The sequence below is a fragment of the Apteryx rowi genome, unplaced genomic scaffold (assembly GCF_003343035.1).
Source record: "Apteryx rowi isolate R43461 unplaced genomic scaffold, aptRow1 scaffold_107, whole genome shotgun sequence".
NCBI lineage: Eukaryota > Metazoa > Chordata > Aves > Apterygiformes > Apterygidae > Apteryx > Apteryx rowi.
Genome location: NW_020447275.1, coordinates 1,078,893 through 1,094,635, shown reverse-complemented (window position 1 = coordinate 1,094,635; position 15,743 = coordinate 1,078,893). Strand labels below are relative to the sequence as shown.

Genomic DNA, 15,743 nt, shown 5'->3' with positions numbered 1-15,743 from the left:
AGGTGCAGGACCCTGCACTTCCCTTTGTTGAACTTCAGGAGGTTCCTCTCCGCCCACCTCTCCAGCCTGTCCAGGTCTCTCTGAATGGCAGCACAGCCCTCTGGYGTATCAGCCACTCCTCCCAGTTTTGTATCATCAGCAAACTTGCTGAGGGTGCACTCTGTCCCTAGTTTAAACAAAACTTCTTACCAATATAGGAATCACATACACAGCAATACCCCCAAACAGAGCATCTCCTGTCCTCACGACAAAGAGCTTTGACATACACTCGAGTAAGAGCTGGGTCAGGTGCAGACAGCATGCAGCATGGAGGATGCTGTTCTAATGTCAGCAAGTCGCTCTATTGAAAGCCACATTCTGGCTTTCCCTGCCTGGAAAGATAGGGAATTATGCCAGGGAGGAAGGGACGGGCAAAGTGCCATCTCTCTTAGAAAGGAGGCACCTATTTTCAAGCTTGCAATGCTGCTGCATAAATTCATTTTGCACACAGAACATGCAAAAGGCTTCTGTAGCACCTAATAGCCACATAAGCTCTCCTGAGAAGCGTAGGTAACTGCAATGTGAACAGTACAGGAGCCACAGCTCCCAAGCTAGTCACTCACAATCAGCTCCAAACCTATCTGACACTTGAGGAGCGCGGGCTAGGGCAGGGATGGCCAGCTGCTGTATGCTTGGCTGCCATCCAGTCAGGTCTGTGGGGACAGACAGCAAAAAATGTATTTGCACTGTGCTTCCCCTGGCTGAATAAACTTTGCCAGCCTTTATGTGATTCCCTTCCCCCATGACACATACACAGAGCCATGCTCTCAGTTTCACTGGCCAGCTGACCCAACCATTTTCCATGTGATGAGACAAAACTGTTTGGTAGGCTGAGTCGGGCCCATGCACCACCAGCTGACTAACCCTGATCATGAGGATTGAAAAGGAGCCTGAGGACCCAGACTTCCTGCAACTGGCATCAGCTTAGTGCGTGGTACAGAGCAAATCTGCTCTCCCCTTTCGTTGCCCCTGTGCTGGAAAGGGTGGCTTATCTACCTGCATCACAGATGTGCTGCAGCCTGATGAGGCAGTGCTGGCACAGGGTTTTAGAGATGTAAGCAGCTGTCCAAGAGATAAACACTACTCCAAAATGTTTAGAAATACCACATTTGCCTTTCTTCACAGTATTGTAATATTTCTGCTTCTGCTTAAAACCAAGCAATATAAAGAACTTAAAAATTAAATGCCCACACATGAAACTTTCCASATTCTTGTGAATTTCCTAAAAGACTTGGGATCCTTTTGATTCAGACAGGAGTTACAAATTATTATTTTACTTGAGGTCCTTAGATTTCCAAATTTCAGAGTGAGTAACTCAGTTTTACTTTAAAACCACAAAAGACACCCTCAAAGTTCAGATTATAGTTTTGAGATACTGTTTTACAGAATTCTGCATTTTGATATGAAAGTGATGTACTTACCAACAGCCTCCTGCAATAACCAAACCTCCGGCTTCCATCTTCCCCAGTCAGCATGAAAGAGAAGGTCTCACTAGAAGAAAACAAATTTTCCAGATCTTACTATCTTATATATAAGGTTACTATCTTATACTATTTTATATCTTTTTTACAGTGTAGCTATGGGGTAGATCATTTAAAAGGAGATACTTCCTTATCCAGTGAGAGATTCTACCCACTGGAGGGCCTTCTTCCCATCATCTGGACAGACTGTGTGGCCAAATCCCAAGGGGAAAAAAAAAAAAAACTGCATTGCCCTGGACGACCTAGCTATCTTATTATAAGAGGAGATGAGTGCTGAATTTCAGTGACATGATGGTCCCTTCACACTGCARAATGAACACAAGAATCAGATTTTGAGGGCAGTATTCAAATGCTGCATCTCCCTTACCCTTTAGTTAGATCCACTCATTGGCCCATGCAGAGTGCTTTGTTCTCTTACAGGCAGAACCACAGATATTCTCTTAGAGCACAGAAATCACCTTCTAAACCAGAAACAATACAGCCTTGCAAAATCCAGCTCATTTCATATCCTCATCTGGGATAAGTACCATTTATGACAGACAACATTTTAAAGCTGTAATTACAGCACAAGTAAAGGGGTGGGCACCTAAGTTTTGTGCCGGGGCTGATAAACACTGCCAACAGCTTTGCAAGTTTGAAATGGCATTATATAGAACACTTCTCCTTTGTGCTGCAATGCCAGGGTTTATATAATTATAGCAGTATATGCCAGGGATCTGGCTGAAGATCCATCTAGGAAAGCACCAGAAGAAGTGGATACTGTGCAAGCACGGCTGTGTAATGCTTATACCAATGATGCCCACAATTCTGTTTCTCCTTCAGTGTTTTCAATAGCTCATTATTCAGATGCTTCCAAGTACTGAACAACAGAGCCAAGCAACACAGCATATACCATTACTGTAGGGTTATGYGGTATGTGCCATGTGAAAGTTAATAAAATGTTCCATACATATTTTTGGCTGCAGTAATTCCTGTAGGTGAATGCTAGTTCCATGTCACAGTTGAAAGTCCCATTAGACATGCTCCGAACATGTCTTATTTCATTTACACATATCTCCTGCCACACATCTTAAAAAGCCATCTCATATTTTGGGTGATCTACTTTTACCCCTTCAGATCATCAAGTTCTAATGCAGGAAAAAAAAACAGATACATTTTTTGAGGTTTCTTTTAAATGAAAAGGAAAATGTGAGCCTGGCTCTCTCTTCCTTTGCCCCTTTTATGCAGTCTTTCACCTCTGAGGGTAGGAAGATCAGCTCCTCTGCTGGCATAGAGCACGCTCCAAAAAAACTTTCAGAACAGCATTGAATCAAGTTAGTCCAAGAGGTGCCCTGCAACATTACACAAGCATTCTGGGGTAAAGGACTAGGGCAGGTGGTGGGCAGGGCCCTGGCCTTTTTGAGATTTATTTTAAATACTTCCATTTATGCTTTTGGATTTGGCACAGAGAGGAACCTTCAAACGTCTTCCCCTCAGCCACAGATGCCTGTGAGCCAGACAGAATGGGGAAGAAAAATAATACAGAACTTAAAAAAATTAAATACAGCTGCTTGAGTCTGAAGTGGCCAAGACTCAAACTGCTACTTCCTTAATTGGGCAACGTGAGCCTGTGGCTGCTCCAGATGCACTCCATCAGCACTGAGCAGCAGCGGAGCGCAAGAGAGTTTACCTGTTGTATTCAGAGACAGGGAGCCAGTCCTTGGCATCAGGAAAGCAGAACTGAGGGATAGCCTTGAGACGCTCCTCTGCTTCACGCATTTGTTTGGTGGGTCTTTCTAGCTGCAGTGGAAAAACTGAGGTTCACTGGGTTGTCTTCAACTGAGGTTCACTGTCTGTGCCAGCCTCACAGCAACTCTCAGGAGGGGGGTTTACTGATGAGCTTTGAAGAGCAAGGGCCCCTCAGCTTGTTCTTTATTTGTGCTTAGCAGAATGAGGCATGACCCCAGGCCTGAGGCTTGTAGACACTAGCACAATAGAAATAATCACTGACAGGTTTTTTTTGCCTGAAATTCCTTTGTTGCACAATGGTCGCTTAAAATAGTCCTATCTCAAACTCCTTTCAGCTGCAAGAGCATGAGGGAAGTGCCATTGCTTAGCAGAAGTCTTTCCATTGACATCAGTGGCTTTTGGCACAAATTCTAATACAGCCAAATTGAGTTAAAAGTGAAATATTTAGAAACTGAATTTAAACACAGTATTTAAACTGTCTACCATCAGGCCAAACTCTTCAGCACTGGGAAAGGCAATTTTGTAAATCAGGAAAGCACTCAATCACCTTCTCTGTGCTCTTCACTTTATAACAGAGCACTTTGGAAAAAATTTGAAAGCTGAAGGATTGACTCCATTTAAGAAACAGATTTCTATTAATTTTCCCACTTACTTTATTGATCTTAGCCAAAATGATCTYACAAAGCATTTAGAATAAACTGTACATAAGAATTTTTCTTTTACCTTGGGAAACTGATATGTCACTTCTGGGAGGTAAGTATTTTTAGAGGGCTTCTTTTTCAGTGACACTACCACAAAATACTCAAATAACTCCCGTTCCTGCCATTCAATCAGCTCCAGTTCCAGGGTTCGATAGCTTGGAGCTCTTTTCAGCATTGACTGGATGTGCACTAGACGCTGCGTATGAGCTAGCATTTTAAAGAAAACAAAAAGAGAGCTAGATCATTACCTGGGAATGTAATGTGTATGTGTAAGCCACAGCCATTCACAAAGAACTTTCAATTTGCCAGTGTATTACTCCAAGCATGTTCTCCTTTTGAAAGCAGACCATACTGTAGTCTCCCTCACTAATTCCACCAATAAATCAAAACTCTCTCCAAGTACTGAAGTGATGCAACACCAAGCCACTGAAATCATTTGCAGTTCATAGCTGTAACTCTGCCAGCGGTCTGCTTTTTCTTCACACATAGGGCTAGATTATAAGCCCTTATGTGGGTATGCAAATGAACTAAAGCCCTCAGCGTGGCATACCTCCTTAGGCCTGAGTTGGACCTGGTTTACATTGGAGAAAACCAACGCTATGACCAGTCCATGTAGCACAGTTCTGCACTGAGAACCGCTGAAGGTGTACTTCCTCCTCCTCCACAGCACAAGCCCAGTCCCTGCAAGCTGTGAAATAATCTCCAAGGAAGGAAGGGAGAAAGGAGAAAAGAGGTGCAAAATGCCTCCTGCAGGACTGCTTTGCTTGTGCTGAGGGGCAGACTCAGATTCATGGCCATATTCAGTCCTGATCCAAAGATATTCCCCAGTCCAGTGACCTGTCCCCAGACCATTCAGGCAGAGTAGTCAGTCACATCACTACCAGTTCTGGTAGACCAACAAGTAAAAAGAAGCTAAATGAAAACAGCTGCCTGCATCCTCTTCCCACCTCTTCACAGCAAGATCTCTGTGCAATAGCAGGCAAAATATTAGCAGTGCATGTCAACCCCTTAGGACTGTATTCATTGATACAACCCATAATTAGCAAAAGACAGACTGTCCCTTGTGGTAGGGAAATAAGATGTCACAAGCACTTGATCACAGCAGTAATTAATCAACAGAAAGAAGGGGAAACCCCTTGATGATCAGCTGTCATAGACTGGTTCAACAACACCAAGATTATCTTGATAAAGTACTCCGGGTCTTTGGTGTGCCTGCACAGCCAGGGAAGCCAAATCCCAAGAAAGCATGTCTGTCCTGCTTTGAGATAGTCCCACACTGCTGGCTAGTGCTTCGTATTTGCAAGAGAGAAGAAGAAGAGGCCCATCCCACCACAACAGCTGGGGACCTAACGAATCCTGTCAAGCTACCTGTGACAACTGGACCTTTGGCTCAGGATGCCCTGAGAGTATCTATGTAATGGTATGGTCAGACAGGAGCAGTTAGCTGGGGAGCCATCAGAATGAGGATCCTCCTTTCCACAACAACAGGGGGAAAAGCTTCCCAGTTCCCAGTGAAACCAGAATATCTTCTCAAAAACAAGAGAGGCCAGGACCTGCCTGTCCTCCTTCACGAGCTATGGGCAAGAGCAACCTCTATATTTTTTGACACAAAGGAAAACAGAACTGAAAGTGCTTTTGGGGTGGTATCTGTCTACAAAGGAGGAATAAGTCTCTTCCTCACGCCTCACTTTTTACAGCTTTTACATTTACAGCTTGTTTTGGGTGAGGTGCTATGTGTCTTACTGCCACTTAACCTGAACAATTCTTTTCCCTCTCAAACAACGTTTTCCAGCAAGTTTTCCCACATGAAAAGTAAGCAGGTGACACCTGCAGTAGATAGATAAGAGCACTTACTCCTTATCTCATAATCACAGCTCTGCATTCCTGGTTTTTTTCCTCACTTATTAATAACATGATAGATTTGAGGATTTTTTAATAATAAAAACTGTTGTTGACGCCTTTGTCTTTTTTTATTGTTCTCTCTGTGTATCAGGACTCTTGACAATGAGGGACTCAGTTACTGGCCTGGTTCAAGCAGAGTTTGTGCAGGTGCTGTGCACTGAGAAAGGAATTTCTACAATTTGGAGACTGCAGACCTATAAAAGAGTATAAGAACCACTATGCTGGATCAGACCCAGTATCTTGCCTCCAACAGCAGCTAGCAGTAAACACTTAAAACAGTGAATGAATAAGAAGACAGTACATTTATCCAACCCTATCCCTCTAAGTTTGCACCCAGTAGTCAGTCTGGAAAACAGCAGCATCTGTGACATGGCTGACAATGCAAATCTGTCAAAGGTGCAACTGTTCTTCATTAGATGACACGGTTGCCAAATCCTTGTTAGAACCTCACAGGTCATTTTGTCCTTGCTTTCCACATTCATGCTCCTGTGTTAGAAACTTTGTGAGCCCTACTGTAATGGAGTTAATATAGTTCAGGGAGGAAAATATAATCCATGGGCTGGAACAATGTGCAGTAGCAGAAGAATGCATGTTGACAGGGACTGTGACAGTGGCTGACTAGAAGCACTGAAGACTGATCCCTTACCTTTAAACCTGTCATCTGAGTCACTCTCACTCTCACTGTTTTCATCTGCAAGGGAGATAAAGAGGGATCAGTTAATGCAAAACCAAAGCAAGAAAGAATTTGGTTTAGTGCAATGAAACTGGGAAAGAATCATATCTCACACTGAGCCTTGTGATCCTCACGTATTCTCCCCTGAGTTTTAAAACATACTGAAATAAACAGTTTGAATTACTCTTTTAGATTGTGGTTTCCCTGGAAGACATTTCAATTTTGCTTGAAAATAAGAGCTTTGCTTTGATTAAAGTGCAGTATTCATTCTCCATTGGAGCAAAAGATTGCACTGAACCCTCATCTGTGCTAAACTACAGAGGTAAACACGCCATTTGGAAAATGGATTTTAACCCTTCCACTTATTTTTCAGACTTCAATTTTTCAAAAGGAAGTTATACAGCACTTGGGAAGTCAAGTGAAGCCTTATGAGCTTTCCCTGGGCAAGGTTTTCAATTGGCAGAACTCACCATGCTGAATGAGAGTAACATACAAAAGGTTACCTTACTATAAGACATATTTCTGAGGTGTACTAGCGCTTAAAGCTCCATTGTACTGCTACTACAAACATGGCCTGATTTTCTCTCTGGACCCATGCTTTTCCAGAAGCAATCTGAAGCCCAGAATGAATTATGTTCACATGTTCATGMCAGGAAAAGGAATGAATGAATTACAGGGTCAAAACGATGAATTTTGGACAAAACTTACAGATGCAAACTACTGAAAAAGTTAAATAAGGAACAGGCTGGGTGAGTCTTTAGCCAATCATGGAATTAATAGCATGGACACTGCTGAGAGATTTGGTTTCTTTTTAGCCCATTCCCATTTTCTCCTTTGGCAGCCACAAAGTTATCATTGTAAATACAGGAAAGTTCTAAACAAAGAAGAGCACAGGGTAGATGTAGTGGAGGAAAGAAGGAAATCTGTAGTTAGTGATCCTGTAACATTCAAATGGACTCACTGAACCTTAATGCTTGTGCCATACCTCGTAGGGATGCTGTTTCAATATTGGACATAGAAAGTTTCTTCAATCGTTTTTTTCCTCTTTTTGCACTGTAGATGGAATTAATTCTTTGGACAAGCTGCAAAAGAAGAAAATGCGTCAATGAAAACAAACACTTTTCTGCTAGGAAACTTTTAATTAATTAATCTAGCCAAACAAAATTTGGCCATGGATGATAGGCCAGCTGTGTCCTCTAACTCCTTTACTATTTCAAAGTGGATTCCTATCTCTCTTATTTTGAACCTCAGCGACATTTTACTTCTTTACCTATGGATATATTTTCAGAAAGAGTTAACCAAATCAGAAACCTAAATCCTATTTTCAAAACTGACTTGGACATTTGTAATAAATGTGCAATGAAACAGAGGATTCAAAGGCACATTTTGGAAATGTTATCCCTCTACCACCTCATTCCCYTCTATGCTGTTGTTTATCTCTTCACTTGCACTGTCTAAACACAGTGATACATTAGCCATATCCAGCTTTGCCAAACTCTCATGGACCTTAAGATCATAACAAATTTTGAACACAAGAGTAATACATCTGTTAGCAGCTCTCTGAACTGTGATTTTAGTGTGTTCAAATAAGGACAAAAGGAGCTGGTCCTAGCTTTTTAAAGCCTTTTCAGGTGCAGAGTACATCAGCAGCTTTGAATCCAGATTATGTCAATTGAGGACCTGGCCCATATGGACTTCTCCTTCCTCCCCCTTCCACCTTGTGCTGTGTTTACCGACCTTCAGAGGTGCTGTATCTGCTTTCYTCAAACTTAACCTGACCTACCAAAGTGTTTCAAAGTCAGCTACTAGTGCCAGCTAAAACAGAATTTTAACTTCTGGTTAACTTCTGGTCTTTAAGACCTCCCTCAGCAGGGCTAATCCAGATAATAACTGTTTATCAAAAAAAACCCCTGAGATGATGGAAAATATTAACCAGATTAATTGGTGGTTAGTGACTTTAACAAGAGGTTGGGATTACTAAGAATTAGTAATTAAACAGAATATTATTATTTCTGATGAAATAATTCCTAAATATGAAGCAAATAATCTTCATAACGGTCTTATGAGTCAGAAACAGCATACTTCATTCCATAGCAGCTTTTCTCATAGAATTATAGCACAACTTACAAAAGTTGTTTTACCTCAGCTTGAAGAGAGAAATAAACTCAGTGAGAGTAACCAATCTGCCCTAGGCCCAGCAGAAGGTCAGGAAGAGAGCACAGACTGAAACCAAGTCATCCAACCCCTCTGTTTGGTCCACAGTTGAATCACACTGCCAATATTTTATCAGGAATGGTGTCAGAAACATGTATCCAATTTTGATGGCAAATTCTACAATTACTGCTCAAATTCTCTTCACACTGATACCAACATACAGCCACAGCAGCTTCTCCATGGTGGTGAAAAGAGTCTGGCCAAGAACACTGAGTTTAAAGTGTTAAAATCCTCCCTTGTTATCCAGCTTGAAGAGATATTTGGGATTTTGCCTCTGCGTGCTGACGGAGACGTGCAACCCGTCTCCTGCTGGTGAACGGAGGCTCAGCTGGAAGCTCTCTGCTTGCAGCCATGCCCTGGCTCCGCTCGCTGGGAATCCACACGCCACCACGGGCAGCGCCGGCGGGAGGAAATCCTGCCTGGCTCCTGCGCAGACACCAGCCCAGAAAGCCTGAGCGTAAGCATGGCCTCAGCCACGCAGCGGAGGCTGCTGAACAAGGCAGCGGGAAGCAGGGTAAGGGGCAGCGGAGGCCACTGAACAAGGCAGCGGGAAGCAGGGCAAGGGGCCCTGCTGTGATTTCTCACTCCCCTCAGTGTGCTGCTTCGCACTTGCTCTGCTTGAGCTATTTCACCATGAGTAAAATACCTGCACTGTGGTGACAAAAGCCCAGGTTTTTAAAGCATTTAGATGTGGCTTCACAAAGCACCCCTGTTATCTTCTCTTCATGTTTGCATCTGTGGAGGCCCAGAGTGGACGGGAGGAACAGGAGTCTCTGAGGTTCAAGCTTTTCCTCTAGTAACTAACTTATTTTCTTAATAAAAGCATGAGATTTTCCAGTAATATGTGATTCTAGGAGCTAAAGCTGTCAGAAAAATATAAATTATCATGAGATTTATGATAAAACTATGAACATTCATATGCTGAAAACATAATTTCATATGAGGAGAATGTCTGTCTCTTAAATCAGACAAAAAATGAAACTTGGGTACAAAATCAATAGGTAAACTTTCCAAGTATTACACTGAATAGTAAGTTACTCTGTGAATTACTCCATAACTTCCGCCACAGATGTATGCTAATTTGTGCAGTAAGATAATATATTCCAAGAAAATAAAACTATAGTAAATATTAAGGATATATGATTAATTTCCTTCTTGTTTGTTTGCTTCCTGCTTAGCCAGAATTTCAGACTAATTGAAAGGAACACAAAAATCTCCCTCAACTCACAGTATTTATAGTCATGTACTTTAAAATATGTCCTCTAACAAGAACAGGAAAGAGTAAAAATCAGCTTTGTTCACAAGCCAAAAATAAACATATTGGCAGTTCTCTCCCCTCTGTTGCTATTGTACTAGAAGAGGTTTGGGTTTTTTTCACMTCCCACTTTGGAAAATTTGAACTCCTTGAAAAATAGAAAATTAATTTTTACTTCAAACCCATCAAGACAACAGGGTTATCACGTCGGGGCAGGTTTTCAGGAAACAAAGGGAAACATATTGGGTCAATAATGGCTATTTCCCTGAGAACAGCAAACATGAGGAAAAAAAAAACACTTCAGATGCTGCTGCACACTATAAATAACTGCTCAGCCATCACCCATTCAAAATCATCAAGTTAGTTACAAAACAACACTCTGGCCCAGGGAGCTTAAAGAAAACTGCTGTAGAAAACAGTTGGGCAAAGCTGGCTATCAGGTGTTTGCTGCTTTTGGGTCAGTGCAGAGTTACCCACTTCTAGAGATGGGATCTCCACAGCATGGTTGGCTGTAAAAAGGAAAAGTGTTTTGGCTTCTAAAAATTGCTGTTTCTGTTTGGATCTCAATTTTCCTTTTGGAGGCAAAAAAGCTTTCAGTGATGGGTAAAGGCTGTAAAGAAGTTGGCAAGCTCTTTCAGACAGGTGAGCTATCCTCAACATAAGCCTTGTAGCTGAGGCCTTGAACTCAATTTCATCTCCAGCTCTGAGGCCCAGAAGTCAAACATAAGGGACCGCTGAGCACTCAGACTCCTTTAACTTGAATCAGATTCCCTCTATTTTTAACAGGCCCTTGCAATTCCTTTGGGCTGTAGGCAAATGCAGGGATGTAAATGAGGCTGTTTATTGTGTGGTGGCAATAATCCCCACAGCATAATATTGGCCCTTCTAGGGCCAGTTTAGACAGGTCAGTGAGCTGCTCTGCCCTAGCATTTTACCACTGGTGAAACCCAAGGGTGAACTGGACCCCTCTGATGCTTTGCTGGGACAATATGACCCTGGCAGTACCTTTGGGATCCTCCTGGCCCGGCGTGTAGACAGCAGCTCGCTTGTGGTACTCAGGCTGTCCTCGTTGAGGCTGGAGGGGGAGGAGGGAATGCCCAGCTGTGCCAGCAGCAGCATGTCATCGTGGCTGTGCCGCTTGGGTAACCGCGGCAAGCGGTGGCTCTTCCTTTCYGACCAGTTCCCAATGCGCAGAGACTGGCTGCTGGGCTTGGAGGGCAGCTGCAGGAACAAGAACAGCTTGAGCTCTTCCCTTCCTCAGCAACATTTACAGCAGAAGCAGCTCTTTGTGAGCAAGTGGTGGCTACACAAGGACACCACGCCAAGCAAGCCACTGCTCTATGGAGTATGCATGAACAGAGGGTTCAAGGTCAAAATGAAAAGGGTCAATATCTAAGACTTTATTTAAGCTTTGCTTGCTTTGCTGTGATCTAAGCGAAAGAGAGGAAGCCATTTCCTCCACCTCGCTCTCCCTGTTTGCTTGTACACCTAATTGTCCTTCCTGTATCTACCTCAAATATTGTAAGAAGCTTAACTGATATGTCTAGCAAAAAGTACCATTCAGTCAAGCAACTGTTAATTTGCATTTGCCAGTATTCTCTGGCTAGTATTACTAGCCATAAACCTGCAGTAGTAAATGCCTCACTTTTTCTACGTGCAAGGTTAATCTATTAAAGGGCATACAYATGTTTTTACATATATGTGTGTGCGTGTGTGTGCATATTTTTTATATATACGTATGTATGTATTTTTTTCCCCCAATTGCAGCCATACAACCTGGGATTAAACCTAGGTGTCTCTGTATGTGTGGGTTTTCCATCACAAATACATCGTCACCAATAAAATGTTCTTTTTATATCTGAGAACTTCAAAATTGAAACTAACAAAGGGGAAAGGAGAAGACACAATGGGATTCAAAATGACCACAAGCCAGTGTTTCTGAGGTCTCTGCTTACCACAGGTCTGCATGCCAGAAAATCCACAGCAGTGTATATTTTAGTGAAAGGAATTCTTTTTGGAGATGACTGTCAAAAGTCTGCTGACCTTCCGATCTCTTCCATCTTCTTTATCACGATCCATGACTGAAAAGTCATGTTGCTAATCCAGCTATGTGGCTAATGCTGAAAAACTGGGTGATAAATGGTTGCCAAAGCTGCTGTTCTTCAGGAAATGGAGACTTTTCTATTTCTGGTCATTGGAGAATTACCCAGGCCCATAGCTGACTTGCTGCTAGTGTCTCTTTGCTTTATATATCAGCAAAATGACTGTGCAGTTATGGCAGAACTCCCAGCTGCATTACAAAAAGAAGCTACCACAGTAAAGATAGCCCTGTTGCTAAGATACCAGAGATTATTTATTTACTGGGTAACTCCAGAGAAGTCACTTAAATCTATATATCTTTTGGTCATCCTGTGTAAAAAGGAGATACCCTCTACCCTACACTTTTGCTTTATCTACAAAAATTCTCTCTGGGACATGAACAGCATCATACCATGGACCTATACAGTTCCTGCCCTAATGGGACATCCTGTTGGATTCTCTAGATGCTATCGCAATTCCTGTTAACACACACACACACACAGAGTACAGCCAAAAATAACTGTTATGATGTGCAATGTGTCTCTCACTATGAAGTTATCTTCATTGCTGCAGTTTCTGTTTCTCCTCATTCTGCCTGATTACTCACTTTCCACCTGTTGTTCCCCTTTCAGCAACTTTGCTGAAAATATTCCTGTTTTGTAAATGATGTGCCAGATGTATACTAAGAATCCTGATCATACTTTTGGCTTTCAAACTGCAGTGCCCACATGCACCCAAACACAATAAGTAAATGAAGAAATACTTACTTTTGTTCTAGGTCACTTTACAAGACCACAATGTAAATTTTTGTGACCTTTCATTCAAGCTGACAATTTTTTTGTTGATTCAGTGCAAAATGAAGTTCCTTTAAATTAAGTTTTGAATCTCAAAATTATATACCTGATAAATTTATATTTTTCCTTATGAATACAATGATCCCAGAAACAACAAAGAAACATGACATTTCACAGCTTTTACACAAAACCAGACTGCTTTGGAAATTCAGCACAAAATGAAAAGTCTGCTGAGTTCCTGGTCTTTGCTTTACGCTGTCAACAGAGCTTGTGCAGCCTTAGTTAAATGCAGACACCCGGGTTTTTCTGATTATTTTATTAATTATTTATTTATTGAGGGGAGGGCATGCTTGGCCTACTCCATCTTACAAGAAAACATGCCACATTACACACTGCACATTACCAAGTTACAACAGGCCTCACATGACAATACATTTGCAAGATCAAGAAACTGAGTTCCTTCCCTCCTGTCCCTACTGAATGCCCAGCTGCAAATTCGGAGGCAATTCACAAAGAGGCTCAATAAAATGAAACATTTAGGGCCAGATTCAGCTCCCTGAACAACCGGTGGAAGGATTCTGACTAAACACATCAGGCTTTAACCAGCACTCCACAGGGCTATTCCAAACAGCAAACAGCTTCTGCAATTCAGTGCTGAGAATCTGACTTAGAGCTGCCAAGAGCATTTGCAGCAACAATTTATGTATTTGATCACACTCTTTTTCCATTTTTCCCTTCTCATTCAGTACAGCTGCTCTTTCTCCTATGCTATGATTGATTCTCTTGCAAGAGTTTTAAATAAGCCTCTCCCACAGAAAGGAAGAAGCTGTGCTGCCCTGAGAAGCATCCCGTTACCTGGGGAGGTGCTGTGTATTTCCTGTCCTGCGGAGTCCACATCCTGTGCAAGGAATCTAGGGAATTCTCCGAGAGCTGATGGGATTTTCGGCCCGCATGACGGCCTTTCAGCTCCACATCCTCATACGGGTTTTCCTTGGGTGACTCGCCTTCACATTTTTTTTAAAAGAAAAACAGACAGGAATGTAAAAATAAAAAAAAAATCATGTGAACCAAGTGAAAAGCTTTTATAAAAGCTCCTCAGCTTTCAGTATGACTCATCCCTCTAGCTGCAGCTGGAAGTATTTGGACTAGGACTTGGCTATGAGGTCAACAAGTTTTTGTGTTTTTTTAATAAAATTCAAAGATTTCATAAGATGTGCTTCTGAGCATCCACAGCTGTGCATAATTTATTGATATATAAAAACAAAGACACATAACTACTTTAAAGCCTATCAGTAGATTTTATAAATCTATAGCAGCTGCTCACAAGGTGAAACACACAGCAGTAAATAACTGTTCTTAACATACCACCCTTACACAAGATAAGACAACTTTCATTTGAGGCTACCTTCATTTTTCTCTTCTCCTCAGAGAGGAAAAGAATGAACAAACACTTCAAGTCAGCAGTGTCAAGAGAGTAGACTGGAAAATGTAAAGGATGAGATAACAATTTTTGCACCAACCATACTGTGTCCTCAAAGTGTTCTTTAAAAGTACATCATGCTTTCTAATTAAGCAGCTATTCATTTCAATTTGTCTAAAATCAATAGCTCCCAGAAGGGTATTCATCTAGCCAGTAATATATGGACGCGTGAGCAGTTAAACCCTAAATTGGAGTTAAATGAAAAAAAAAATCTAAAATCAGACCGCAATCTTGGAACTTTTAGTGTTTCAAAACCAGAACCAAATTTTGTAATCTAGATTTAACATATGAAATCTAATATCCTTTGGCAGCCATTTCTACCTACAGAGCAGTGGAACAACTCACTGTCTTCTCAGAACTTCTGAATTCCCTAAACCTCTCACTAAACTAAGAAACATGAAGATGAATGAACATCAGCAAATGGAAAATTTTGTATTCATTTCTTCAGACAGCTCAGAAGCAGCAACTGGTTAGAACTTCAGGTTTGCAAACACAGCTTCATTCCAGCGTCCATCTAATATAGAGAATCATCCCAAAAAACTGACCTACTCAAATTCAAGATGGCAATATGCAGAAACTTGAAACATGCAGGACGTTCAAAGCTTTTGAATCAGCTTGCTTTTGTTTTTATATCTAACGATGACTCTAAAACCTGTGGTTTTAGCAAAATATATATGACAATTCAAGCTATTAAATATAAATTTTAAAAGAAATCCAGTTGTATTATATATTGTATTAATTGAGAATTGATGACAGAAAGGTATAGCATGGTTTATTATTCACAATAATTATATTATAGATATTGTTCATCCCCTTTAAAGATGACAATTAAAGCACAGATATTTCCAGTGAGAGTAAGGCCTGGATTAAAACCTAGTACATTCGACTACAAGTTTTTTGTTCTAGACAGAATGTTTCATTTCCTCTTTATACACAAGGAAACAGTTCATGCTTTCTACCTTATTGTTAAGCCTGGAAACATGGGACTGCTCGATTCATTGATTACGGTGATAAAAGCTTTTGCTTAGCAAGTTCACACACTTGCATGTTACAAGCATTGAGAAAAATATAACTTTACTTCAACAGGGCATCATACTAAGATTTCCAGTCAAATATAAGCACAAGTGAATGTTTTAGCATTGTTTCAATTAGAAAGCCTGAATAACTGCTGCTCTTGAAGAATGTTTGAATTGGCAGTCATAACTTATTATCTCATCCAGAGGGAATCCTATTCTAGAGGCTGTGCTATCACAGTCAATCCGCACATGGCATGGAAAGAAGACCTTCAGGTGCAGGAGGTACTTTGAGGAAAGGCCTTCTGCGGAATGTAATGAACAGGGTAAATCTAAAGCAACAAATATTCCTAAAAACATTAAAGCTACAAAAGTCTTGGGAAG

At 41.4% G+C, this 15,743-nt stretch overlaps 1 protein-coding gene across 2 annotated transcripts in view; it reads right to left on the bottom strand.

The window, feature by feature from the left end:
• The window catches only part of ST5 (suppression of tumorigenicity 5), a 111,870-nt gene that overhangs the window by 43,574 nt on the left and 52,553 nt on the right, over positions 1 to 15,743 (bottom strand). For both annotated transcript variants that reach the window (XM_026070217.1, XM_026070225.1), the window contains exons 4-10: positions 13,722 to 13,870; positions 10,999 to 11,214; positions 7,510 to 7,606; positions 6,498 to 6,542; positions 3,972 to 4,156; positions 3,190 to 3,299; positions 1,461 to 1,530 (exon numbers count right to left, since the gene is read on the bottom strand). In XM_026070217.1, coding sequence (XP_025926002.1) covers positions 1,461 to 1,530; positions 3,190 to 3,299; positions 3,972 to 4,156; positions 6,498 to 6,542; positions 7,510 to 7,606; positions 10,999 to 11,214; positions 13,722 to 13,870 — 872 coding nt within the window. The remainder of the gene's footprint in view (positions 1 to 1,460; positions 1,531 to 3,189; positions 3,300 to 3,971; positions 4,157 to 6,497; positions 6,543 to 7,509; positions 7,607 to 10,998; positions 11,215 to 13,721; positions 13,871 to 15,743) is intronic.